The sequence below is a fragment of the Bos grunniens genome, chromosome 20 (assembly GCF_055505025.1).
Source record: "Bos grunniens cultivar Pamir isolate PY7600 chromosome 20, Bosgru_T2T1.0, whole genome shotgun sequence".
Classification (NCBI taxonomy): Eukaryota; Metazoa; Chordata; class Mammalia; order Artiodactyla; family Bovidae; genus Bos; species Bos grunniens.
This window is the reverse complement of record NC_141184.1, coordinates 33,818,952-33,840,660: the sequence shown is the minus strand read 5'-3', so window position 1 is coordinate 33,840,660 and position 21,709 is coordinate 33,818,952. Positions and strand designations below refer to the sequence as shown.

The 21,709-nt window shown below is 35.1% G+C and overlaps 1 protein-coding gene across 12 annotated transcripts in view; it reads left to right on the top strand.

Moving 5' to 3' along the window:
• The window catches only part of NADK2 (NAD kinase 2, mitochondrial), a 45,928-nt gene that overhangs the window by 19,008 nt on the left and 5,211 nt on the right, over positions 1-21,709 (top strand). For 6 of the 12 annotated variants that reach the window (XM_086361422.1, XM_086361427.1, XM_086361426.1 and 3 more), the window contains 7 exons: positions 2,440-2,523; positions 4,124-4,260; positions 9,669-9,747; positions 12,701-12,766; positions 14,113-14,208; positions 19,478-19,533; positions 19,670-19,723. In XM_086361422.1, coding sequence (XP_086217548.1) covers positions 2,440-2,523; positions 4,124-4,260; positions 9,669-9,747; positions 12,701-12,766; positions 14,113-14,208; positions 19,478-19,533; positions 19,670-19,723 — 572 coding nt within the window. The remainder of the gene's footprint in view (positions 1-2,439; positions 2,524-4,123; positions 4,261-9,668; positions 9,748-12,700; positions 12,767-14,112; positions 14,209-19,477; positions 19,534-19,669; positions 19,724-21,709) is intronic. The other 6 variants (XM_086361423.1, XM_086361434.1, XM_086361433.1 and 3 more) reach the window with 1 other exon arrangement.

Here is a 21,709-nt window from a genome sequence, read left to right as displayed (position 1 = left end):
TAGGACTAAATTTCTCTAGCATACTATTATTATACATAGTCAGTAGGCAATAAACACTTGAAAAATGAATGATTAGTTAAATGATTTTAGGGAGCAGGGCTAGGACCCTGACCTAGCTGAGCAAATATCTCCTGAGCACAAGTAACTGAGATTATTGCTTCAGTAATTATTTTTTAATTGCCTTTAGTGATTGTACACATTTTAGAAAAACTTTTTAATGATATACTTTTGTATCATTAAAGTAAGAGATTGTTTAGTGATCATATTTTATATAGTTTGTTGAAATGTATTCTCCTTTAAAAACTGGCTTAATATTCATTAGCTTGTGAAGATTTTGAAACTGAGAAGCAGAAGGTGTTGTTTCTCTAATTTCTACCTGGAATAATATATTCTAGAAGTCTTTTGGTTTTTCTTTTTACCCCCAGGCATAAATGTATAAGGCCTCTAGCTTGTTCCATAATTCAGGTTGCCTGACTTATATTTCTTATAAGTGTGAGGTGTCTCACAATACTTAAGCCCAGAAGTTAATGTTCAATTAAGTTTCTTCTTCTCTGCAGTAGTTATCAAACGCAGCATAACAAATCATCTGCAAACTTGAGGCTTAAAACAACAGTAATAATAATTTATTATCTCCCATGGTTTCTGTGTGTCAGGAATCCAGGAAGGGTTTGGCTGGATGGTTTTAACTTGGGATCTCTAATGAGGTTATAGGCAGATGTCAGCTGGAACTGCAGGCATCCAAAGGTTTGACTTGGGCTGGAGGATCTGCTTCTTTAAGATGGCTCATTGGTAGACTCAACTAAATTAAATAGCCAATTTCAGTTTTCTCTTTGGTATTCTGTACTCTCTCTGCTGACCCCTGTCTATAATTATGACATTTAAATGCTTAATAATCAAAATGGGGTAGAGAGCATGTGATAGCCAACTTTAAGGTAGCCTCTTGTTATTTACACCTTTATGTGGTTCCCTTCCCATTGTAAGCAGGCCTGGCCCATGAGATCAATAGAATATGATAGAACAGTGTGTGCATTCCAAGGCCAGGTCATAAATAGTACTGTAGCTTCTGTGTTGGTCTCTTGGGTTGCTCATTCTTGAGCAAGTCAGCCACCATGATGTGAGGATACCAAGGCCGCCCTGTGGGGTGACTCACATGGAGAGAGACTCGAGGACCTTGCCAGCAGTTAGCACTAGTGAGTGAGCCACACTGAAATTGAATCCTCCAGGCCAGGCCTAGATTTTTCTCTCTTGAGTGTTTTAGACCTGCAGGTGACCTCAGTAGGTATTCTATCAAATAAATGACTGTTGATAACTTTTATATAAGGGATTTCCCTTGTGACTCAGCTAGTAAAGAATCTGCCTGCAATGCAGGAGACCTGGGTTCAATCCCTGGGTTGGGAATATCCCCTGGAGAAGGGAAAGGCTACCCATTCCAGTGTTCTGGCCTGGAGAAGTCCATGGGGTCCCAAAGAGTCGGACAGGACTGAGCGACTTAAACTTTCACTTTCAACTTTTATAATCGTAGCACTGTATAAGAGTGTTGCAGTAAATATAAAAATTTAAAAAATCTAGTCCCTGCCTAAGTCTCTTAGATAAATTTATCTCAGATAAATTGACTAGTTACAACTTTGTAGAAGCCTTTTACGTGGCTCTTCACATTTATGTTAATTTACAATTATTATTAAGGGTTTGTTTTGGTTTGGTTTGATTTGGTTTGCCAGGCAAACTGTCAACCTCTCCTTCAAGATTGAAGCATCACATAAATGAGGATGATTGAACTTTCTGGACACCTTTCCTCATGTTAGGTGCCATAGCCTCTCATCTTCCTGTATCAGCCTATAGGTGGTTAACAGTTTGTAATTTGCAATTTTTAAAAAAAAAATTCTGTCTTTCATGAATTTGTTAACTCCTTAAAGTTAGATTAGATTAAGCTGAGTTCTCTTTTAGTAAGAGATTATCTTAAAAGATATTTATAAGGGGTTTATGGTTCAAAAACTTTCACATAAACAGTTTGATTCCTCAGAATAACCTTTTGAGATTGGTGGTTTTATGACCCTTTTAGAGATAAAGAAGCTGATGCTAAAGTGACTTGCCCAGAGTTAGTAGTTAAGTAATGTAGATGTTAAGATGCAAACATCACTACACCATTAGATAATTTTGCATGGATATCGATCAGTGGCAAATTTGCTGTTAGTTTTACTGTAATGTGGAAACTTAGTTGTATTATGGCATTAAACCTGGATGTAAACTACTATTTCTATTTGGTCTTCTTTTTTTTTTTTTTTTGGTTCTTGTTGAAAATATAAATATGTGGCAAAATGAATTATAGAGTAGAAATTCAAAAATATTCATGTCTGATTTTTGTAGTTTAATGATACCTTTTGAATTGAGTACTTTTATTTCTTCTTCCCTTTATACCACCCAAATCCCTTTAAAATAAAGGTCTGAGGGTCATTTATGTCTTCCTGTTCGATATACGCATTCCTTCCCAGAAGCCTTGCAGAAGTTCTATCGTGGTGAGTTCAGGTAGGAATTTCTTACTATTGCTCTATAATTATCTTGTTAAGATAATCTTATTTTTATATAATTATTTTATTAATGTGTGTCATTAAAAATGCTGTTAAACAGAACAAATTAGGTAATATTTGGATTAGTCCATAATTGTAGCCATAAAAAGGAATTTATATAATACATAAAAAATAATACATTAGCTGAGTCACAAACACATCTAACTTGGCTTCTCCCAACCCTATTGGAACTATGTGGAGAAACCTTGCCGAATGCCACTTGGGCTATAATAGAATTGTTAAGTAGAGGTTTTTCTCCTTCAGTGAGATAGAGGCCATGTCTCTACTTTAACCTTACATGCTTTTAGCAGTTTGGTAAAAAGATGATTAAGACTGTTGGTGAAAATTAAATGTTTAAGTTCTCTGAGATTTTGTATTTTTCACCCTCATCTTCTCCCATCCAGAGTGTCTGAGGGTTGGATTTATTCTAACTATAGAGATTCCTGGTATCTCTGTCTTACATGTTAAGTATTCCTGGTATCTCTCTCTTACATATTAAGTATTTCCTAACCAGTGGAGATGTTTTTTTTTTTTTAAATATTCCTTTCACTTAATTTGTTCAGTAGTCAGACTGCCCTGAAGAGAGAAGGGTAGAGGGAAGAGTTAAGATGAGGTAGACCAATTAATTAGAGCTAAGTTGGACTACTATTTTTCGCTGACTTAGCCTAGATTTTATAGTTTGAGAAAACCTTTTCTCTAGGTGTTTGTGAAATTGTATTAAATCTTCTTGACTTCTGAAATCTTTTTTTTAGTAGCGAGTTTTCAGTTTCTGCTCATCTCAGAAGTTTAGCACCCTTACAGATGACTAATATATTCCAAGTAGGAGTATATTTTTGTGTACTTATCTAGTAGAATCTGTCCCATTGGCTTTTTGATATGTCAGTTTTTGATTTTAAAATCAATTAAACTTGATTCCTTTTTTTTTTTCCCCACTAAAAAGTCATTGAAGTTTTAGATGTAATCTTAAGTGTTATAGTATTTGTTATTGAACTCTTATGTAAAAAAAAAAAAATAACAAAACAGAAAAACATTATTACAGAATTTTAGGGAAGGAATTTTTATATAATCTGACCACCTTAACATAATGTTTTAATTTCATAATGTTTTCTTTTTTATATATATTATACTTTTTGATAAGTAAAACACAACTACATTAGCTCCATATATGGGATTTAATGGATACTTGATAAATAATTTGACTTTAATTCATGTTTTTTGAGGGGTCTGGAGAAGGAAATGGCAACCCACTCCAGTGTTCTTGGCTGGAGAATCCCAGGGACGGGGGAGCCTGGTGGGCTACTGTCTATGGGGTCGCACAGAGTCGGACATGACTGAGGCGACTTAGCAGCAGTAGCAGCAGCATAGATAAGGTAGATATTGCCATCTAAATCTGTTTTTGAGCAGGAATTTGTGGTGGGTTTTAGATATTTCTGGGGTAATTAGTTCATGGGATAACTAGTTGTTTAATATGAATTTTTTTAATTTGGAGAAATTATAATGTCTAATCCTTTGTTTAGCTTATTCTATTTCAATATAACTTGCTTTTTCTTCACCCTAAGGTGGTTGTGGAGGCAGCGAATTAGGTTATATCTTGAAGGGACTGGCATCAACCCCATTCCTGTGGACCTCCATGAACAGCAGCTGAGTTTGAATCAGCATAGTAGAGCCTTCAACATTGAAAGAGTTCATGATGAAAGTAGGTGGATTGGGAATTAAGTGTGTTTGGGGCAATATGTACTTTACAGTTCCTTTGATCTTTAATTTCTGAAAGTAATCATTTATAATTATTTGGGGATTTCAGTGCCACTGACTACATTTAAGGAAGTACAATGAACTACTTGAGTTGTAAAAATTTTTATGATTAGATTCTGAAATAAGAAATATAGCATATTTCCATAACAATTTTTTTCTAGGGTGGGTTTGAAAACTCATTGATAAGGGAAGGACTATAAAATGTCCGAGAGGGTACTTGATATTTAAGGAAAGAGTCTTGGTCTTAATCTTTGAAATGTCAAAAAGGAAAAAGAAAGTGGTTGAAAGAAAATGAACTAATCTGTGGAAGACTTCATAATAATTATACATTTATGTATTTGCATTTACATATATTTACCATGGGTCTAGTTATTGATTAAAAAATCTATTTGTTAGGAAATTTTTGCATCTCAGCTTAAGATTTGTATTTCAAATATTTGTGTAAGATGCTAAGGGAATATTAGCATAAAATGATATGCAGCTTTTTTGTTGTGTTAAGATGAATTCTCAGATTTGAGCTACTTTGAGGATTATATTTAGCAGTATTTTCCCACTTTGTTCCATAACTGTAAGATTTTCGTAATGCAAGAAGATCCCAAGAGATATCCTAAATATCTGTGGACTGTATAAAAGGATATTATTTCCTCTTGCATTTCATTTCTTGACTAAACTTTATCAGGAAAACCTATCTTTACATAACTGTTTTCCAGCTTTGTTTCTGTCTGGTTGTGGTATTTGATGTTTACTTATATTTATTTTTTTCAGTTTTTCATGGTGATTTATAGCTTTATAGGTTAGATGTTCCTAAACTGTGAGTTAATGTATGTTTTAAAGATGGTTTTTCTTCCCCTGAAAAAAAGTCATTTGATTTTAGAAAATTTTTAAATAACTAGTTTTTAAAAATCTGGAAATCTTGCAAGTCATTCATAAGCAGATTTCCTATTATTGTTTTTGAAAGACTGCAGTAACTATTAAGATTTTAATTTTTTTAAAAGATTTTAAAATCTTAACTAGAAATTTTACTTTATATTTCACCAAAACAAGTTATTGCTGTCATCGAAAGATGTTCAGGATTTGGTTGTTTTCACCAACAGTATATAGGATGTAGATTCATTGCTCAGATTCACTGGTTTTAGCTTATAAACTAAATATATATAGAAAAAAAAATATATATATATAGAAACAAGTTACATATAAACTTAGTAATATTCAGGATATTTACATCTGGTTACTGGTAGTTCTAGTAAAAGCACAAGAAATACTCAAAAAGAATTAAAAAAAAATTATTCAAAACTTAGGCACCAGTCTCTGAATGAAGGAACACACAAAATACTTAATATAATCAATGGTAAAAGGTCCCACACTGAGGCGTGTTAGTATACTAGGGATAAAGCAAACCTCTTGCAAGCTTCCAGAAAGGAAGTGGTGATAGTGGTGGTTATTGTGGTTGGAGCAGGTTATTTTATACATGAAGAATCTGGAATCAGAGTAGTTTCAGATTTCTCAATAACAACACTGTACATTGTTATATTAATTATTAATATTATTGTTATTAGCAATTATATAACATTTACAGTGTTGGCACTGTTTTAGAGAACTTTTTTGTTAGAGGGTTTTTTCCTTGATAAAGAGCTTTATTTTCTGAGAAAAAATTAGGAAGATTTCAAGATATATCTCATGTTTCCTATTTAAATTCTCTTCAGGTTGGCAGGGAACACTTCCTAAGAAACTGCCATTTGGGATTTTTGAATATAGGAGTAGGTTTGAGATTATAAATATACCACCATGTTTGATCCCTGGTTTAGCTTTTTAATTTGGAACACAGGATTAAAGAGAAAAAAATCCTGTTTTTTTTGCAAGAAGGATGATTTAACTTGAATCAAATAAAATTTTCTATTTAGTGTTATCTGTCCTTAACTAGATTATGTATGTGGTGTGCTCAGTTGCTCAGTCATGTCTGACTCTGCAACCACATGGACTGTAGCCTACCATGCTTCTTTGTCCATGTAATTTTCCAGGCAGGAATACTGGAGTGGGTTGCCATTTCCTTCTCCAGTGCATCTTCCTGATCCAGGGATTGAACCAGGCTCCCCTGCATTGCAGGCATATTCTTTACCACCTGAGCCACCTGGGTTGTATACAAATTAATGAAGAGGAGTTCATTTTTATTACCATTATACCCTCAAGGGAAGGTGTGTGCGTGCTAAGTTGCTTCAGTTGTTTGCGACCCCATGGACTGTAGCCCAACAGGCTCCTCTGTCTATGGAATTCTCTAGGCAAGAATACTGGAGTGGGTTGCCATACCCTCCTCCAGAGGATCTTTCTGACCTAGGGATTGAACCCCGGTCTCCCACATTTCAGGCAGATTCTTTACTGTATGTGCCACCAGGAAAGCCCAAGAATGACATAATGATGTGCGTGCATGCTAAGTCAAGGGAAGGTAGAGTTTATTTATTTGTTAAAGAAAACTTTTAATCACATAAACTTGTAACTTTTTATTTGCAAGCCTAGTTGTATTAATTTGGATAAGTGAATTGATTTGATAAACAATCCTAGAATCTCAGTGGCTTAACATACTGAAGTTTTATTTATAGTTCAGCTCATGTCCAAGGAGTTTTCAGGCAACCTCTAAACAGTGGCTCCTACTGTCTTCTAAGGCTTTTGATCTTCTGTGTGGTCCTTTGTAACTATGGGGAGAAGACAGTGAGAGCATGGGGGATTCTTAAGGAAGTTGTAGGAGCCAGGCCTTTTCACTACTTTTGCTCATATTCCATTGGCCATTACTAGTTCCATGAGTATACCCAAGGTGGGTAGCTCCAGAAACATAGTCTGACAGTGTGAGAGAATTGCTCAGGATTATGGTTTCTGTCACGTAACAATTCTATACTTAAAAATATAAATTAATGATTAATTTTGTAATGGATTCTCTTGAATAGAAAATTGTCAATTGCTATTGAGTCCATCTTTTCATGTTTTGTTGAAGCAAGGTGTAAATGAACAGTTTAATGATTAAATAATGTTTGGTAGTCAATTAGCATGAAAGAAATATAAGCAGAATTAAGATGATTAATGAGACTTGAAGCAATTTTATATATTCTCTTCCTCCTTTGATAAAAGATTTCAGGTGAAATTCAGCAAACACATATAGTAAAAGTGCTATATACAGAAAGGAAAATTAGGATGAGGAGAAACAGGAATACACATAAAAAGTTAAGACCATACAAAAGAAAAACATATGGTTACAGTTTGGTGAGACTTAAGATTTATCAGTTACTAATATATAGTGACGGCTTCCTTGGCGGCTTAGCAGTGAAGAACGTGCCTCCCAGTGCAGGAGACAGAGGTTCCGTCCCTGGATTGGGAGGATCCCCTGAAGAAGGAAATGGCAACCCATTCCAGTATTCTTGCCTCAGGCATGACTTGGCAACTGAGTACAGAGCAACGTTTAGTGAGTACTTACTGTTAGTGAACATTTGTAGAAAATCTGTGAGGAGATACAAAACATTCCATTAGTGATTACACTATGTAAAGAGAAATAATTTAAACTGTAAATTTTAACTTTTTACGTTGGCAAAACTTGTTAGTTGTAAAAATGTGAATATATTTAGTACCAAATTAAGACAATATCAGAAGTTAATTATGCAGTCTTAAGTACAATCAAATTTGATCAAACACATCATTCTTATATACCTTTTTGTATCAGATTCCTTCTGTATTGTGAGATCTAGCTGATAATGTTAGCCCATTATATAATTTAGTCAAATAAATTTTTAAAGATTCCATGGTATTGTAATAGCAACTTGTGGTAATTGAAAGAATAGTTGGGTCACTTTAGACAGTTAAAATCCAAAAGAAATTATACATGTAATTAACATTCAATAAGCATATAAACAAATAGGCTACAAGTCAGAGGAGAATATTAAATTGGTGGTTGTGTTGGTGACAGTGGTGGAAAGTTTTATAGAGTATTAAGTGTCTAATGTCTATTTATACATATTAACCTAAAACAAAATCTTAAAACAGCAAATTATCCCAGAGTTTACCATCTTAATACAAAATACTTGTGATTTCACAGAGATTATGAAAGTTAAGAATCCAAGAGAGGCTTAGCTTGTTAGTTCAGGTTTAGGGTCTCTGAAGAGGTGACAGTCAAGCTGTTGGCCGGGACACATAACTGGACTGGAAGATCTGCACCACAGCTCGTCACGTGGCTGTTAGCAGGCGGCTTCAGGTCCTCACTGTGTTGGCTTCTCCATTGGACTGCTTATGGAATATCTTCCCCCAGAACAAGTGATCTGGGAGAGAGAGTGACCAAGGTAGAAGCCAGGGTGTCTTTTTAAACCAAATCTCAGAAGTGACGTACCATCATTTCTGCCTTATGTTGGTCGCATAGACTAATTCTGGTGTGATGCGAAAGGAAGAGTTATATAAGCATGTGAATACCAGGAGGCAGGAATCACGGGGGACCATCTTAGAGGCTAGCTGCTGCCTCAGTTGAAGTTAACGTTTAGCTTTGACTAAGAAAAAAAAGTGGAGGAGACAGAAAAGGTATCTTGTTCCATAGTGCATGCCCAGCAGGAGACACCTGGGTGCGGCGAACCTACTGGTGACCCTGGGAAGAAAGGGCTGGCATCTCAGGCTGGGGACTGGTTAAAGACGAAAAGTAAAGGGGACCATTTGAAGGTGAAAATCACACTTTGATCCAGAAAGCAGTGGGATTCTTTGGAGGATTTTGTGTGATAAAGTGCGGTTTAAGTAATCATCAAGGAAGGTTATATAAGTTGTGTGCACAGAACCTTGAGTAAAATAAAGATGAAAAAATAAAAAAATAAAGATGACATTTTTTTAGGAGTCATATAAGGAGATGTGGCACTGTTCTCCAGAGCTGCCATTGCTGAAAAACATTCTCTGTTTTCTATTTGAGAAATAATCTGACTTTTAACATAACTGATTTGGCTTCATACATGAGCCATGCAAGTAATTTGCTGCTTGAATCCAGAAATGACTCTCCCTTGGAAGAACTCCATCATCTCTACTTCTGAAGCAGGTTGTAGTTGGAGCAAAACTTAGCAGTGTGACAACTTGAATCTTATGCTGTGAATAAATATCAGTATATTTCATCACTCTTGAAAAATTGTTTCAAGAAAAACTAAGGTTTATTTACTCATTGCAGCTATAATGTTTAAATGATTTTATGGTTCTATATTATGAATACTTTAAGATTTAATTCATATGTTAATGTTAAGCTATAGACGCTATTAAGACAAATATTTTAATATTTTATAAAATTTATATGATAATATTTCTGAAGTTTTAAGGCACTCTCTTGGATTTTTCTTTCATTCTCTGCAGGGTTCGAGGCTTCTGGACCCCAGCTCTTGCCAGTGAGAGCGCTAAATGAAGTCTTCATTGGGGAGAGTTTATCATCCAGGTACTTTTAAACTTGTCATCTTGAGTTTAAAATTTAATATTTTAGTAATTTTAAACTCTTTATTAAATTTCTACCGCCTAAGATTTGTGAATAATTAATACTATATAAGAAAAATGAATTATTAAATGAAATATTTCCACACCTTTGTACACATTAATACATGTTAAGAAGAAAGAAATTTTCATTACCAAAAATGTTTGTGAAGCCCTACATTAAACAAAGTTACTCAGATTTCTTTACTGCAATATTTCCCTGAGCCTTTCATCCATTATATAGGTGCTTTATAAATGTTTAAGAGAATGATATATAGGCATATATTTGCAGTTGATATAAAACTTTGATCTTATACACTGTTCATATTAAAATTTCTCTACTGATTGTCTTAATGTTTCATAAAGTTGATTTATTTATTTGCTTGTTTTGATCCAGGATCCAGTTAAGGAGAACACAAAAATATTACTTATTTTTTTAATTAATCTTATTTGGCCATCATAGCCCTTTAGATTGAATTAAGAATAGTTTTTAGTCCCATCCCTGTTTTGTCATTTATGATTTTTACATTTTTAAATGTTTTAAGCCAATTGCAGAATATTGGCAGAATATTCCTTATTTTAGATTTGTATGATTTTTTTTTACTTTGCATGATAAAATTCAGACTAAGCATTTTTGACAAGAATACTGCATAAGTAATGTTGATCCTTTTCAGTGCAACATCATAAGGCAAGAGTATTGACAGCTTAAGACTTGTAACCATTATTACCAAAAATTAAGGTTAGTGAAGTTCTTCAGTGGGAATATAAAAACACAGTATATGTTTTATTACTGATAAAATCTATTTTGTGAGTGTTGAATATAACTTAGGCTTAAATTGTCAGCAGAATTTTTTGCAGAAAATTTGTGTGACCCTAGTTACTAATTGTAAAATGACTGCCATAATGTAAAGTTAATTTAACTCTTGGTGGTACATTTAGAACTTTCTTTCTCATTTTTGTTGTTGTAAGGGAGTTAGGGATGGAAGATTAGAGATAAATCTGTATTCTACTCTCCTGCTACCAGAACCATGTGACCTTTTGAAGGTCATGTAATTGATTCCCTGAGAGTTTCAAATTTTCTGAAATTCTCTTCATTATAAGTCATATTCTTTTATAGTAAGTTTAATTATGATAAGAATAATTTGTCTTTAAAAAAAACACACATTTTAGCCATTAACGTACTACTGGAGGTAGTACTGAAGAGAACAAAACCTGATTCAACAGAATGATTTGAATTATCTTTTTGAGTTGTAATTATTTTAATATAATTTTAAATTTATGCAGTAAGATATATTGCACACCTGCTATGTGAACTAGGAATATAAAAACGAATAAGATAAAAGTAGTTGTGTCTTAATGTTTTGGAAGCTAGTAAAATACATAATTAAAAATTATTAAAAGTAAAATGTATTCTTCAAGAAATCAAATAAAAATATATACTTTAAAGAACTTAAAAATATGGTAAAGTGTAAAGATGTACTTATTTTAATATAGTAAGACTTATGCAGCAACAGAAAAAACTATAGCATATCAAGTTTGAAGCAATATGGAAATGAGTAATGGATACATTTATGTCACAAGAGAGAGGAAGAGAATATAACAGTGATATAATCTCATCACTATTGCTAAAGACAGGCAGAAGAGAACAACCTTAAAATGAGATTGGAAAAAGTCTCCATTAAAATAAGTAGATGACAAAGGTAAAGATGTTTTGTGAGTTTATGCTTATTCAAGGGAAGCCATTTAAGGGCTTACATTATTCTGTTTGTATATTTTGAAGGTCATAACTTCTGAGAGCTTCTACTAGCGTTGCTTTATGATTTGTACTTACTAAAAATAACTTACAAAAGGAGGAAAATTGGGATCAATGATTGACTTACGGAAATTCAGTGAGGGCCCGTTAGGAGGTGTCCGATCGGACGCTTTTGTTTCCTGTGGTGGCAGTGCTTTGGTGGGTTTACCCCTGATGTCCGATGCTGGTTCTTTTTGTGGTCTTTGATGCCTCACCTGGTATCTTTACTAAGATTAAGGACAGCAGTGGGTGGGCTTCTGTTGCTACTGAGAAAGCCTTAACTACTGGAAATATTAGAAATTACTCTGAAAGAGTCTATGACACAGACGTAGGCAGAAAGGAAGTGAACACTTACTGAATGCCTGCTGCGTGTCAGGCACTGTGCATGCTGTGTGTGTTGTCACGGGTATGCTCATAGCAACTCTGTGAGAAAAGTGGTTGTATTTCTCAGTGAAAAAACTGAGATTTGGAGAATTCAAATCACTTGGCCAAGCTCATATGTTTAATTTAGCATCAGAACCATCATGTAAACCCAGCATTTCTAATTCCAGATCCAGCATTGAGTTGTCGTGAGAACTTATTACTTATTTTTTGAACTGCCCTGCCTGTACACGCCTTCCTCCTGGCAGTGCTGTTTCAAGGCCATCTTGTATTATTTCTTATATAGTGTCTTGTTTATTGCTTAAAGCAGTAAACACTCTAAATAGTTGGTAATTATTACTGTAAAATTTCTGACCTGCATACTAGAATATAAACTTCTGGAAGATTGTGTCTATTAAATCCCTAGTACCTCGCACAGTGCTTATTAAAACATTAGGCACTTAATAAATATTTATAGATTGAATAAATATTGATGCTGTCATTATCTCCATTTTATAGGGCAATCTGTGGCTCAGAGAGGTGAAGTAAATTGCCCCAAGTCACACAATTAATAAATAACAGAGCCGGGCTAAGCCTGTGCTTTTCTTTAGTGTGTGCAATAGAAGTGTAGTTTTCCTGAAAACTGAAGTGCTTTGCTTGGAAAATGTGAAGTGTGGCAATATTATTCCTGCCTCATTTATAATGTTCTTAAACTTAAGAACATTTTAAAAGCCCAATTTTTTTCTTTCTCCTATTTGTTCTAACCTAGAATGTCTTATTCTTGGGCTGTAGCAGTGGACAATTTAAGAAGAAGTATACCCACTCTAAAGGGACTGTGAGTTTTATTGCTGCCTTAAAAAAATAATTTCCCTGAAACCAAAATTCTATGAGTTGACTAATCTTGATAAACTTGCATGTGAGAATGACACTAAATTCGCTGTTTGTTTTGGACTCAGCGTCTCTCTCCTGACTTTTCTTTCTCTTTACCTCTGCTGCTTTTCTGTCCCCACTTACCTCTAATCTCTGGTTTCTACATGATTCTGGCATAATAGCAGCCATTCCAATGGATTTGGCTGACTTGTCTGTATTGTATATAATAGACTAATGTACCTAAAATTCTTAATTTTCTAGGAAGACATAACAAAGCTATGAAATAGATTAAATGTGAATATTAGACTTGCTGTCTTTTATTTTTAAAGAGAATGCTGACTTCAGAGAAAAAAACGACTCGGAGTTGTATCATATGAAGCATTCACAAACCACGAGCTTGGCAGGAGAAAATGAAAGGGTTAGAATAAGAGATAAATTATCCAATGAATGTTAATATTTGCAGGGATGTCTAATAATTGTCATTGTTTTGAAAAGCTATATTTTGTTAAGGGTTTATTTTAGCTTTTTTATTTGCTGGATAAAAGTAGCTCAGTGTTTGTTGACTGTTGACACCATTATTTTAAGACATAGTTTACAAAATAGGCTTCTGTATGTTTCAAAAGCTCTTTGAATAGTTACAAATCACTTAAATATTCATGTAGTTAAAAAGTGGTGTCATTTTTTTTGGGGGGGGCTGGTGTCAGAAAACCCAGTTGATTCCATGTTTATTAAATAATCTTAGAAATATAAATCTTTAAAAAAAATTACAGTTCTTATTTTATCCCTAGTTTTGTTCACTGGTCCAGGACTGGTTAAGATTTTTCTTTAGAACCTCATTATCTCTGCTAGCTTACTATCAATTCAAAAGGCACATTAGTAAATAACTTGAGAAACAAGAGTTAAGTAGAAATGGTTGGTAACTTGAAGGATTAGATGCAGACTTAGATGTGTCAAGGACTAGCTCCTGAGAAAACTCCCCTAGGAATGGCATTTTCTTTTTGAATTCTGAAATCATCTTCTGTAGGTTTCCATAGCAGTGCTAGGTAAAAATTTATAAGAAGCTCTTGTTTGAAATCTTAAAGGACGGAGGCACATATAGGTCAGAGAAGGATGTAGACATATAGATATTTTTGAAATTTTTTCACTTAAATCAGTATTGGAATTAGCATCATGATATGTGTCCCTACTAAGTTAGGTATGTCTAAGTCAGGATGACCTACTTAGATTTCATCAGCTCTGAAAAAGATACTTTATCTCATTTACCATGAGACATAAGTTCTGCAAATCCAGTTTTATATTCTCAATTCATAGGGCTTCCTACTACGAGATTTCAGTTGATGATGGTCCATGGGAAAAACAGAAGAGCTCTGGCCTCAATTTGTGTACTGGAACAGGATCAAAGGCCTGGTGAGTAACTTGGAATGTTGCTTATCAAATTTTGTGAAATGCTTTAAGTAATATAATTTGCGTGTGGTCTCACATTGGTGTATCTGAGGCCTCTCATACGCAGAAAGGGGCCTGGCATTGATTTACTGGTTGGCTCAGTTTCTGTTGCACTCATCCACTGGGTCCAAGAGTCGAGCTTTGACTTACAGCTCGGCCTGGATCTGGTCATTCTTTATCTTCCTGCACTAGGTTTGTAAAGAGAAAAAAGAAGAGTGTTTTTAGGGAGTGTATATTTTAAAAAATGAATATTTTAAGTTATAAAGAAATGAAAACAAAGTACAGTACCAAAAAATATGCCAGAAGTTTGTGCATTCAAGGCCTAATTGGAGATAACCTGGGACATCCTGAAACCTACCTGCCCTATGACTCCTCTCTGGGAAGTCTCTTGCACTTCTTAGCACACACGTGCCTATGCCTCCCTGACTTTTATCTGTAGCCGTCATCTCTCTTGAGTACAGGCTCATATTGTAAAATTACCTACTAACTACATAAGGATGTTAATAGCACTTCAGATTCAAAACATTCAAAACTGAATTTCTTGTCTTCCTTAGTTCTCCTGTGTTTCTTGTCTTGCTGAATAGTATCACTGTTACTTACCCTTGACTTCCTAGTCTCAGGAAGACACATTATTCCCTGAAGGCTGGCTCTTAACTCTGGGTCTTCCTGTCCTCCCTCTGTACTTAGCAGTCTCTGAATCCTCTCAGATGTACTTCAGGAATTCTAGCCCCTGCTTTTCAGTTTCTGTGGCTGTTTCTTGGTGTCGCCCCCTATCTCTTTAGTGAATATTCTTTGTGCCTCATCTTGCTTCTTCAGGCTGTTATTCGTAACTCCTACCACAGAGTAATATTTCCATAATGTAGATAGATCTCACTATTTCCCTTCTGTGCTTTAAAACTTTCTTGACTCCTGACTGTGTTCACGTTACTCAGTCTGTCATATGAAGCCCTTTAAATGTGAGCTAAGGTTCCTTGCCAGCCTACTCCTGCCTGACCCTAACCTATTACACTGGAGGCTCTGCAGGCTACTTGCAATTCTTAGCACAAGCCATGTTCTCTCTGGACTTTTTGTTTTTGCTCAATGTACCTTCTTCCTGCATTGACTGCCTGAACATTTTCCACTTTCCATCTACTGGCTAAAAATTCCAGTCTTCAAATGTCATTTAAATGTCAAAATCTTTGCTTAAGACCTTGTTCTTTTCATAAGCCTAATTAATCAATCCCTTTTTTTGCCCTTACCCAGCACTTTTTCCTCATAGCACTGTTATAGCACTTAGCACATAATTGGTTTCTAGTAAGTTCATACCCAGTTAGTTTGAGCAACTTGAGGCGCATGGGGTGGTGACTAGTGACTTTTTTTTCTGTTTAATTTTTTCTTTGCTTAGCACAGTGCTTCATACTTATTCACTTAAAATGCTTTTTTGAATAAATGACTACATGCTCACAAATACAGCTAAAGCAGTACTTATCAAACTGACTTAAGTTTGAATTCTTTAAAACTTGAGTTTTATTTCCCCTACCACTCACCGTATGGTTGAGTCCTGTGTTGATGTTGCATTTAAATAAGTATGGCTTAGATTAGAAGTTCTGTCTTTTCTGTGTTGCTTATTAACGTCTGCTTTGTGCTCAGTGCTCTAGTGTAGAGCCAGTTCTGTCTCTCTAACCATATCCTGTCCCTGCCACCTTGGTTACTTAGTCCCTTTTCTACTCAGCCTTATGCAGCTTGCTTGCTTCTGACATGATCTACTCTCCTGTTATCCCTGATAATTCTTTCATTATGATTGGATTTCCCATGTATCATTTGATCCTTTTTCTCTTCAGAGAGTAAGGGGAGAAAAGAGAAGCATTAGGGGAGAAGAGAGAAGGCTAGGGATCAGAGATACTGAGGGAAAGTTTATACGTTCTATCCATTACATTAATAATTTCAACATACTGCAGTACCATCTTTGAGCACTTTCTTTGTCCCAAGTAAGTATATTATCTTACTTAAATTCTCAAGAATACTCTGAGATTAGTTAGTTTTATTTTCACTGATAGACTATAAAAAGTCTCAAAAGTTAACTGACTTGCCCAAAGCCATGTGGCTGATAAATGGAGGAGGTAGGATTTAATTTCAGGGCTTAACTCTAAACCGTAGACTTCTGTGCTCCAGAAGGAGGAAAATCTTGGAGGGTCCCCTGTGGGAGGTTATGGGAAGTGTTGCCCATGATAGTTGCTCTTATTCCTTTAGCTGGAACATAGTTACATGCTGTGTGGCTAGAGAGGTGGGAAATGCAGCCTAATCATGTGTCTGGGAGGGTGGGGGGAAGAGCTCGGGGATTAGCTGTCCCATCTTTGCATTTCCAGAAATTCTTGCACAAGACATAGGATGTGGTGGTTACGTTGCATAACAAGTGTCTGTGCATCGTCTCAGTGTCACTCACCTCAGTCCTTTCTCTGGGTGGAATGTGTTTGCCGCACACAGTAGAGAAGTACCACAGAGCAGGGTCGTTTGTCTCCATGAGTTCTTAAGCCTGTTCCCAGTCCTCCTCCTTTGTACATTCTGTCCCAGCAGACCTAATTAACGATGAGGAGGTGTTCTTAAGTAAAGAGAAAGTTTTACTGGCTGATGAAGATACGAGACTCTTTGCCTTTCAGTTCGGTTGTCTTTAGTAGAAGTTACGTCCGATTGCACATCAGAACTCTTACAGTGGTGAAGGCTGTAGACCTAAGGAAAGAGTTGTTGTTTGCCAGCTCACACCTGCTTTGTCGTATAGTTTGTCTTTGATGTAGAATATAAACCACTCCTAAGGGTAGATTGAATTGGCTGAGATTTAGATTACACCAGCAGGAAATAAGTTTTAATTTAACCGCAACTCAGAGAACTTAGTTTGTATTGACTTGTGGTATTCCTAATAAGTCATAGTTCTAGGAATGTTAGAACATGTCTTGTAAGACTTCTGCTCTCTTAAACTAAGTCTTAACTATAGTAAAGATACATGAGTCACTATTATCTTTTGCCCTTTACATATTTTATTTCAGTGGAACCCTATTAACAGCTTATTTTTATGTGACTTTAAAATAGAATTCTAAAGCAGTAATGAGGAATTAAGAGTGTAACTCATACAGATTTCCTTGCACTTGACATTTTTGTTGAGTTCTTGCCAAGAGCCAGATACTGCCTTCAGTGCCTTATGGCTTGTAGTGTGTGACAGTAGTAATGCTAATGAGATAGGTTTTGTGAACCTCATACTAAACCAGAAGAAAGCCACAACACTTGAGGTATTTTGGTTTCTACCACATAGTAAGTGTGAGCAAGAGGCGAGAATGGAGCTTGGGGTGTTTGGAATGTAAAGTTGGAGGGTGAGTAATGGTGAAAAATAGGTTAGGCAAGGGCCATATTTTAGATTTTTTTTTTTTTTTTTTTAGCATAAGGATATGGTCTGTGAATGACTCCAATTTTTTAATGTAAAAATTTGTATATCTGCATTTTTCTTAAGAGAATGTCCAAAATGTTTTCACATTTCTCAAAATATGGAGAGTATAGGATTAGAGCGGGTATATGGAGCATCTCTTATTCTTCTTCCCTCAAAATGTTAAGAGCCCCTGAATTAGGTTTAGAGTCGTGTGACTATGCAGTGCTGTTCCTTTTCGAAGGAGCATCTACTGGAAAGAGGTAGAGGCAGGAGGGGAATTCTAAATTAGCTGGAAGAATTGTGTTTTTTAAAAGAAACACCTTTCCTTAACCACCTGTTTAGTCCTTAGGTGGTTAAGGGTCTAACCACCTTTTAAAAGTTGCTGCTTTTAAAAGTTACTCCTGTTTGTGGTAATGTTTGTTCTTCAGTGGTTACGCATGGCATCTTGCTAAAGGTTTCTCACCTACAGAAATTATTTTATAATTTAAAGAAATACATGTTTAAAAACTGTGTTAGGACTTCCCTGGTGGTCCAGTGGTTAAGAATCCGCCTGCCGTTCAGGGGACACAGGTTTGATCCCTCATCTGAGAAGATTACACATGCTGTGGAGCAACTAAGCCTGTGTGCCACAGCTACTGAGCCTGTACTCTAGAGCCCTGGGAGCTGCAACTGCCGAAGCCTATATGCCGTAGAAACCCGTGCCCTGCAAGAAAAGTCACCGCAGCGAGAAGCCCACGCACCACAACAGAGTAGCCCCCGCTCGGCATAAAGAGAGAAAAGCCCACAAGCAACAATGAAGACTCAGCACAGCCAAAAAGTAAAAAATAAATAAAAATTAAAAAAAAAAAACAACATGTTAAATAATACAAAGGGGATACAACAAAAAGCTGGTTTCTTTCATTTTATATTCTAGTACTAATCTCCAGATATAACCACTCTATATATTTTTTAATATAAGTAACACAAGGAAGTTCTATATAAATATATAGGACAGCTGACTCATTGGAAAAGTCCCTGATGCTGGGAAAGATTGAGGGCAGAAGGAGAAAAGGGTGTCAGAGGACAAGATGCCTGGACAGCATCACCGATGCAATGGACATGGACTTTTTATTGGGCAAACTTCAAGAGATGGTGAGGGACAGAGAGACTTGGTGTGCTGCAGTCCATGGGGGTGCAAAGAGTCGAACACAACTGAGCAACTGAACACACATATACACATACATATACTGTATAATGCTTTTGGTTTTTTAACTTAACGTGTTGATATCTTTCCACATTGGTATTATACATATGGTTGTAGTATAGTCTTTTTAATATCTATGTAGTATTCTACTGAGTGGCTATATTTACCCAGCTTTCTGTGGTTTTGCTATTGTAAACAATGCTTCTGTAAATATCCTTATACTTGTCTTTGTGTATTATATGTGCAAGTATATTTTAGGATAAACTACTAGGTTGAAGAATATGTTCATTTTAAATCTTAACAGAATTGTCTAATTGTAATTTTTATAATTCCATTAGTATATGGGCATACTTCTCTTCCCATACCCATGTCAATACATTATCAGTTTTTAATCTTTAAAATATGAGAAGAATCTTGTTTTAATATCTCCTCAGGTATGAGTGAGATTTAACATATTTTCATATGACTCCTGGACCGTTAACCCATGTACTTTGCCTACTTTTAAAAACTATATGAGGTGGCTATTGTTTTTTGGGTATGTTTTTGCCTGATAATTTCTAAGAGTTCTTTGTACATTAAGTAGATTATTCTTTTTTCATTTTTAGTATGTTTTTAGAACTAAAATAAGAAAAAATGTTTGTGGTATTTATTTCTAGGTCATTCAATATTAACAGAGTGGCACCTCAGGCTGTGGAAGATGTTCTAAATATTGGTGAGTACTAAATAGCTCTTATGTTACAATTATAATATGCTATATAATGTGTAGATTTTATTGTATGTTAGCTATATAGTATGTCACAAAATATTTTATTTAATCAAGATATTTTCCCCCTTTCTTTTTCCAATAGCAAACCGACAAGGAAATTTAAGTCTTCCATTGAACAGAGAATTGGTAGAAAAAGGTCAGTGACAAATGATCATAATCACTGACGTTTTCAGTTAAGTTCTGTGTATATTTTGAGGATGTTATCATGAAATGTACTTGTCTAATTAAGCAAAGCATAGTACTTTTTTGACTCCAACAATATAATACCCCTTAAAATATATTGAATCAGTAGAAAGTTTAAGTTGAAATTTTATGATTTTTGTCAGCCATGGAAATCTAACTTCTGTGTCAAAACAGTGTGATTGCAAACTTTTCCTGGGGAATAGGAAAATGTAGAAACATACACGTCTGGCAAATAGGAAATGCACACCTAAATTTGGTGTGCTGTTAATATCTTCTGTATGGGAAGGAATTCATTGAGCTGTGAATGCTTACCTTCACATTCAACTAAAATGTTATCTTATCCTTTTCCTACATACTCCTGCCCAGTCAGTTCAGTGTTCCTTTAAGAAAACCAGCACTGGTCGAGAAAGGATACTTACCAGGGAATTTGAAGACCTGGGTTCCAATCCCAGACCAGCCAGTCACTCACTGAAACAATGGGCAAGACTGTTTTCTTTGCTCCTGTGCTTCCTCAACAGTGGAATGAGGGAGTGGACATAGATTGCTGGGGAAGTCTTCAAATTTGTTAAAAAAATTATTTTAAAAAATATTTAAATTCATAAACTGAAAACCACATTCATTTGATTTACATATGAAATTTTAACACACTAAAGTCTATTCATCGAAAGTATGGACCTCAAACTAAAGCTAAATAGTGTTGTCTCTGTTTAGTTGAAGAGTATCCTAAGATTTCAAGGTAAATTATTTTTAGAAAAAACCCCCAAATCCAAACTTGTTTATAGTTGCCTTTACTTACCTATGCTGCAGTTGTCATCTGTAAACATTTGAATTTGAGAGTTATGGTAACAGATATGTTCATATTGGTTGCCTTTAAAGTGATGTAGCAATACATGATAAAGTATATTAACAGAGTCAATTCATTTTATTTGTGTGTTTTGGATTCCCGAAAGACTTTCTTTGTTGAAATGGTTTGCCTTTAAAATAGTTTGTAAACAGGAGTAAATCTCTGTGGTTACTTTCAGTTCTCTAAAATGGATTGTTTTCTCCCTCTCTGATTTTGAGACCTAAAATATTATTTTAATCATAGCTTTGAGTTGGAATTAGTGTTAAATCTGTATCAAAGGAAGGAAAGTGAGGCATTTGTAGTAATTGATTCTTCATTAGATAATTTAACTTAAAACAGTATATATAAAACAACTGAAATTTACATCAGTTATGTAAAGTAATTTAAGGGTATATATAAAATACAGTGATTTTTATTTTAATAAACATACTGCTTTACTGAATGAATATTATTCCTTTGAAGATTTGACTTATCTTCAGAAGCAATAGTGAATGCCAATGGTGCAGTCACTGTTACAGACACTTCATTTAATTCAAATGAAATTTTGGTATATAAGGTAGATTATCTGATAGTTTTGTGATGTCTTTTAATGTGGTGTTCAACTAAATGCTTTTTTCAAGCCCAGTTTCTTTGTACAGTTGTCTTTAACCAGTTTGTGCTCTGCATGCCAACTTTGTGTGCCTCTTGGTTAGGGAGAAAGTAGATCCCAAAGGCTTGTAGAAATACCTCATGAACCCTTTGGCATGATGTTTTGGAAAGGAACTTATTAGCAAGGGATTATATCAACTCAAGTTCCATTTTTGAGTGCTTCAAACTAGTTTCTCCTTGTTTACTGACTTTACAGTCCTCCCTTCCCCCACCAAAGGTACCTATTTCTGCTATCCTGCGGGTGATGTAGGCTTCTGTGGGCTAATTTGGGAACATACTCCTTGTTTATAAGCATTTTTTTTTTAATGGAGTTTGTCATGAGTTCTAAGAAACTTGCTGCCAAACAGACTTTTGGAATAGAACTGCCTTTAAATTGGGGATAGCATCCATTCTCATTATGCACTTCTCAGAAGTGACTGTTTTTCATTGAATGTGCTAATATTTGGC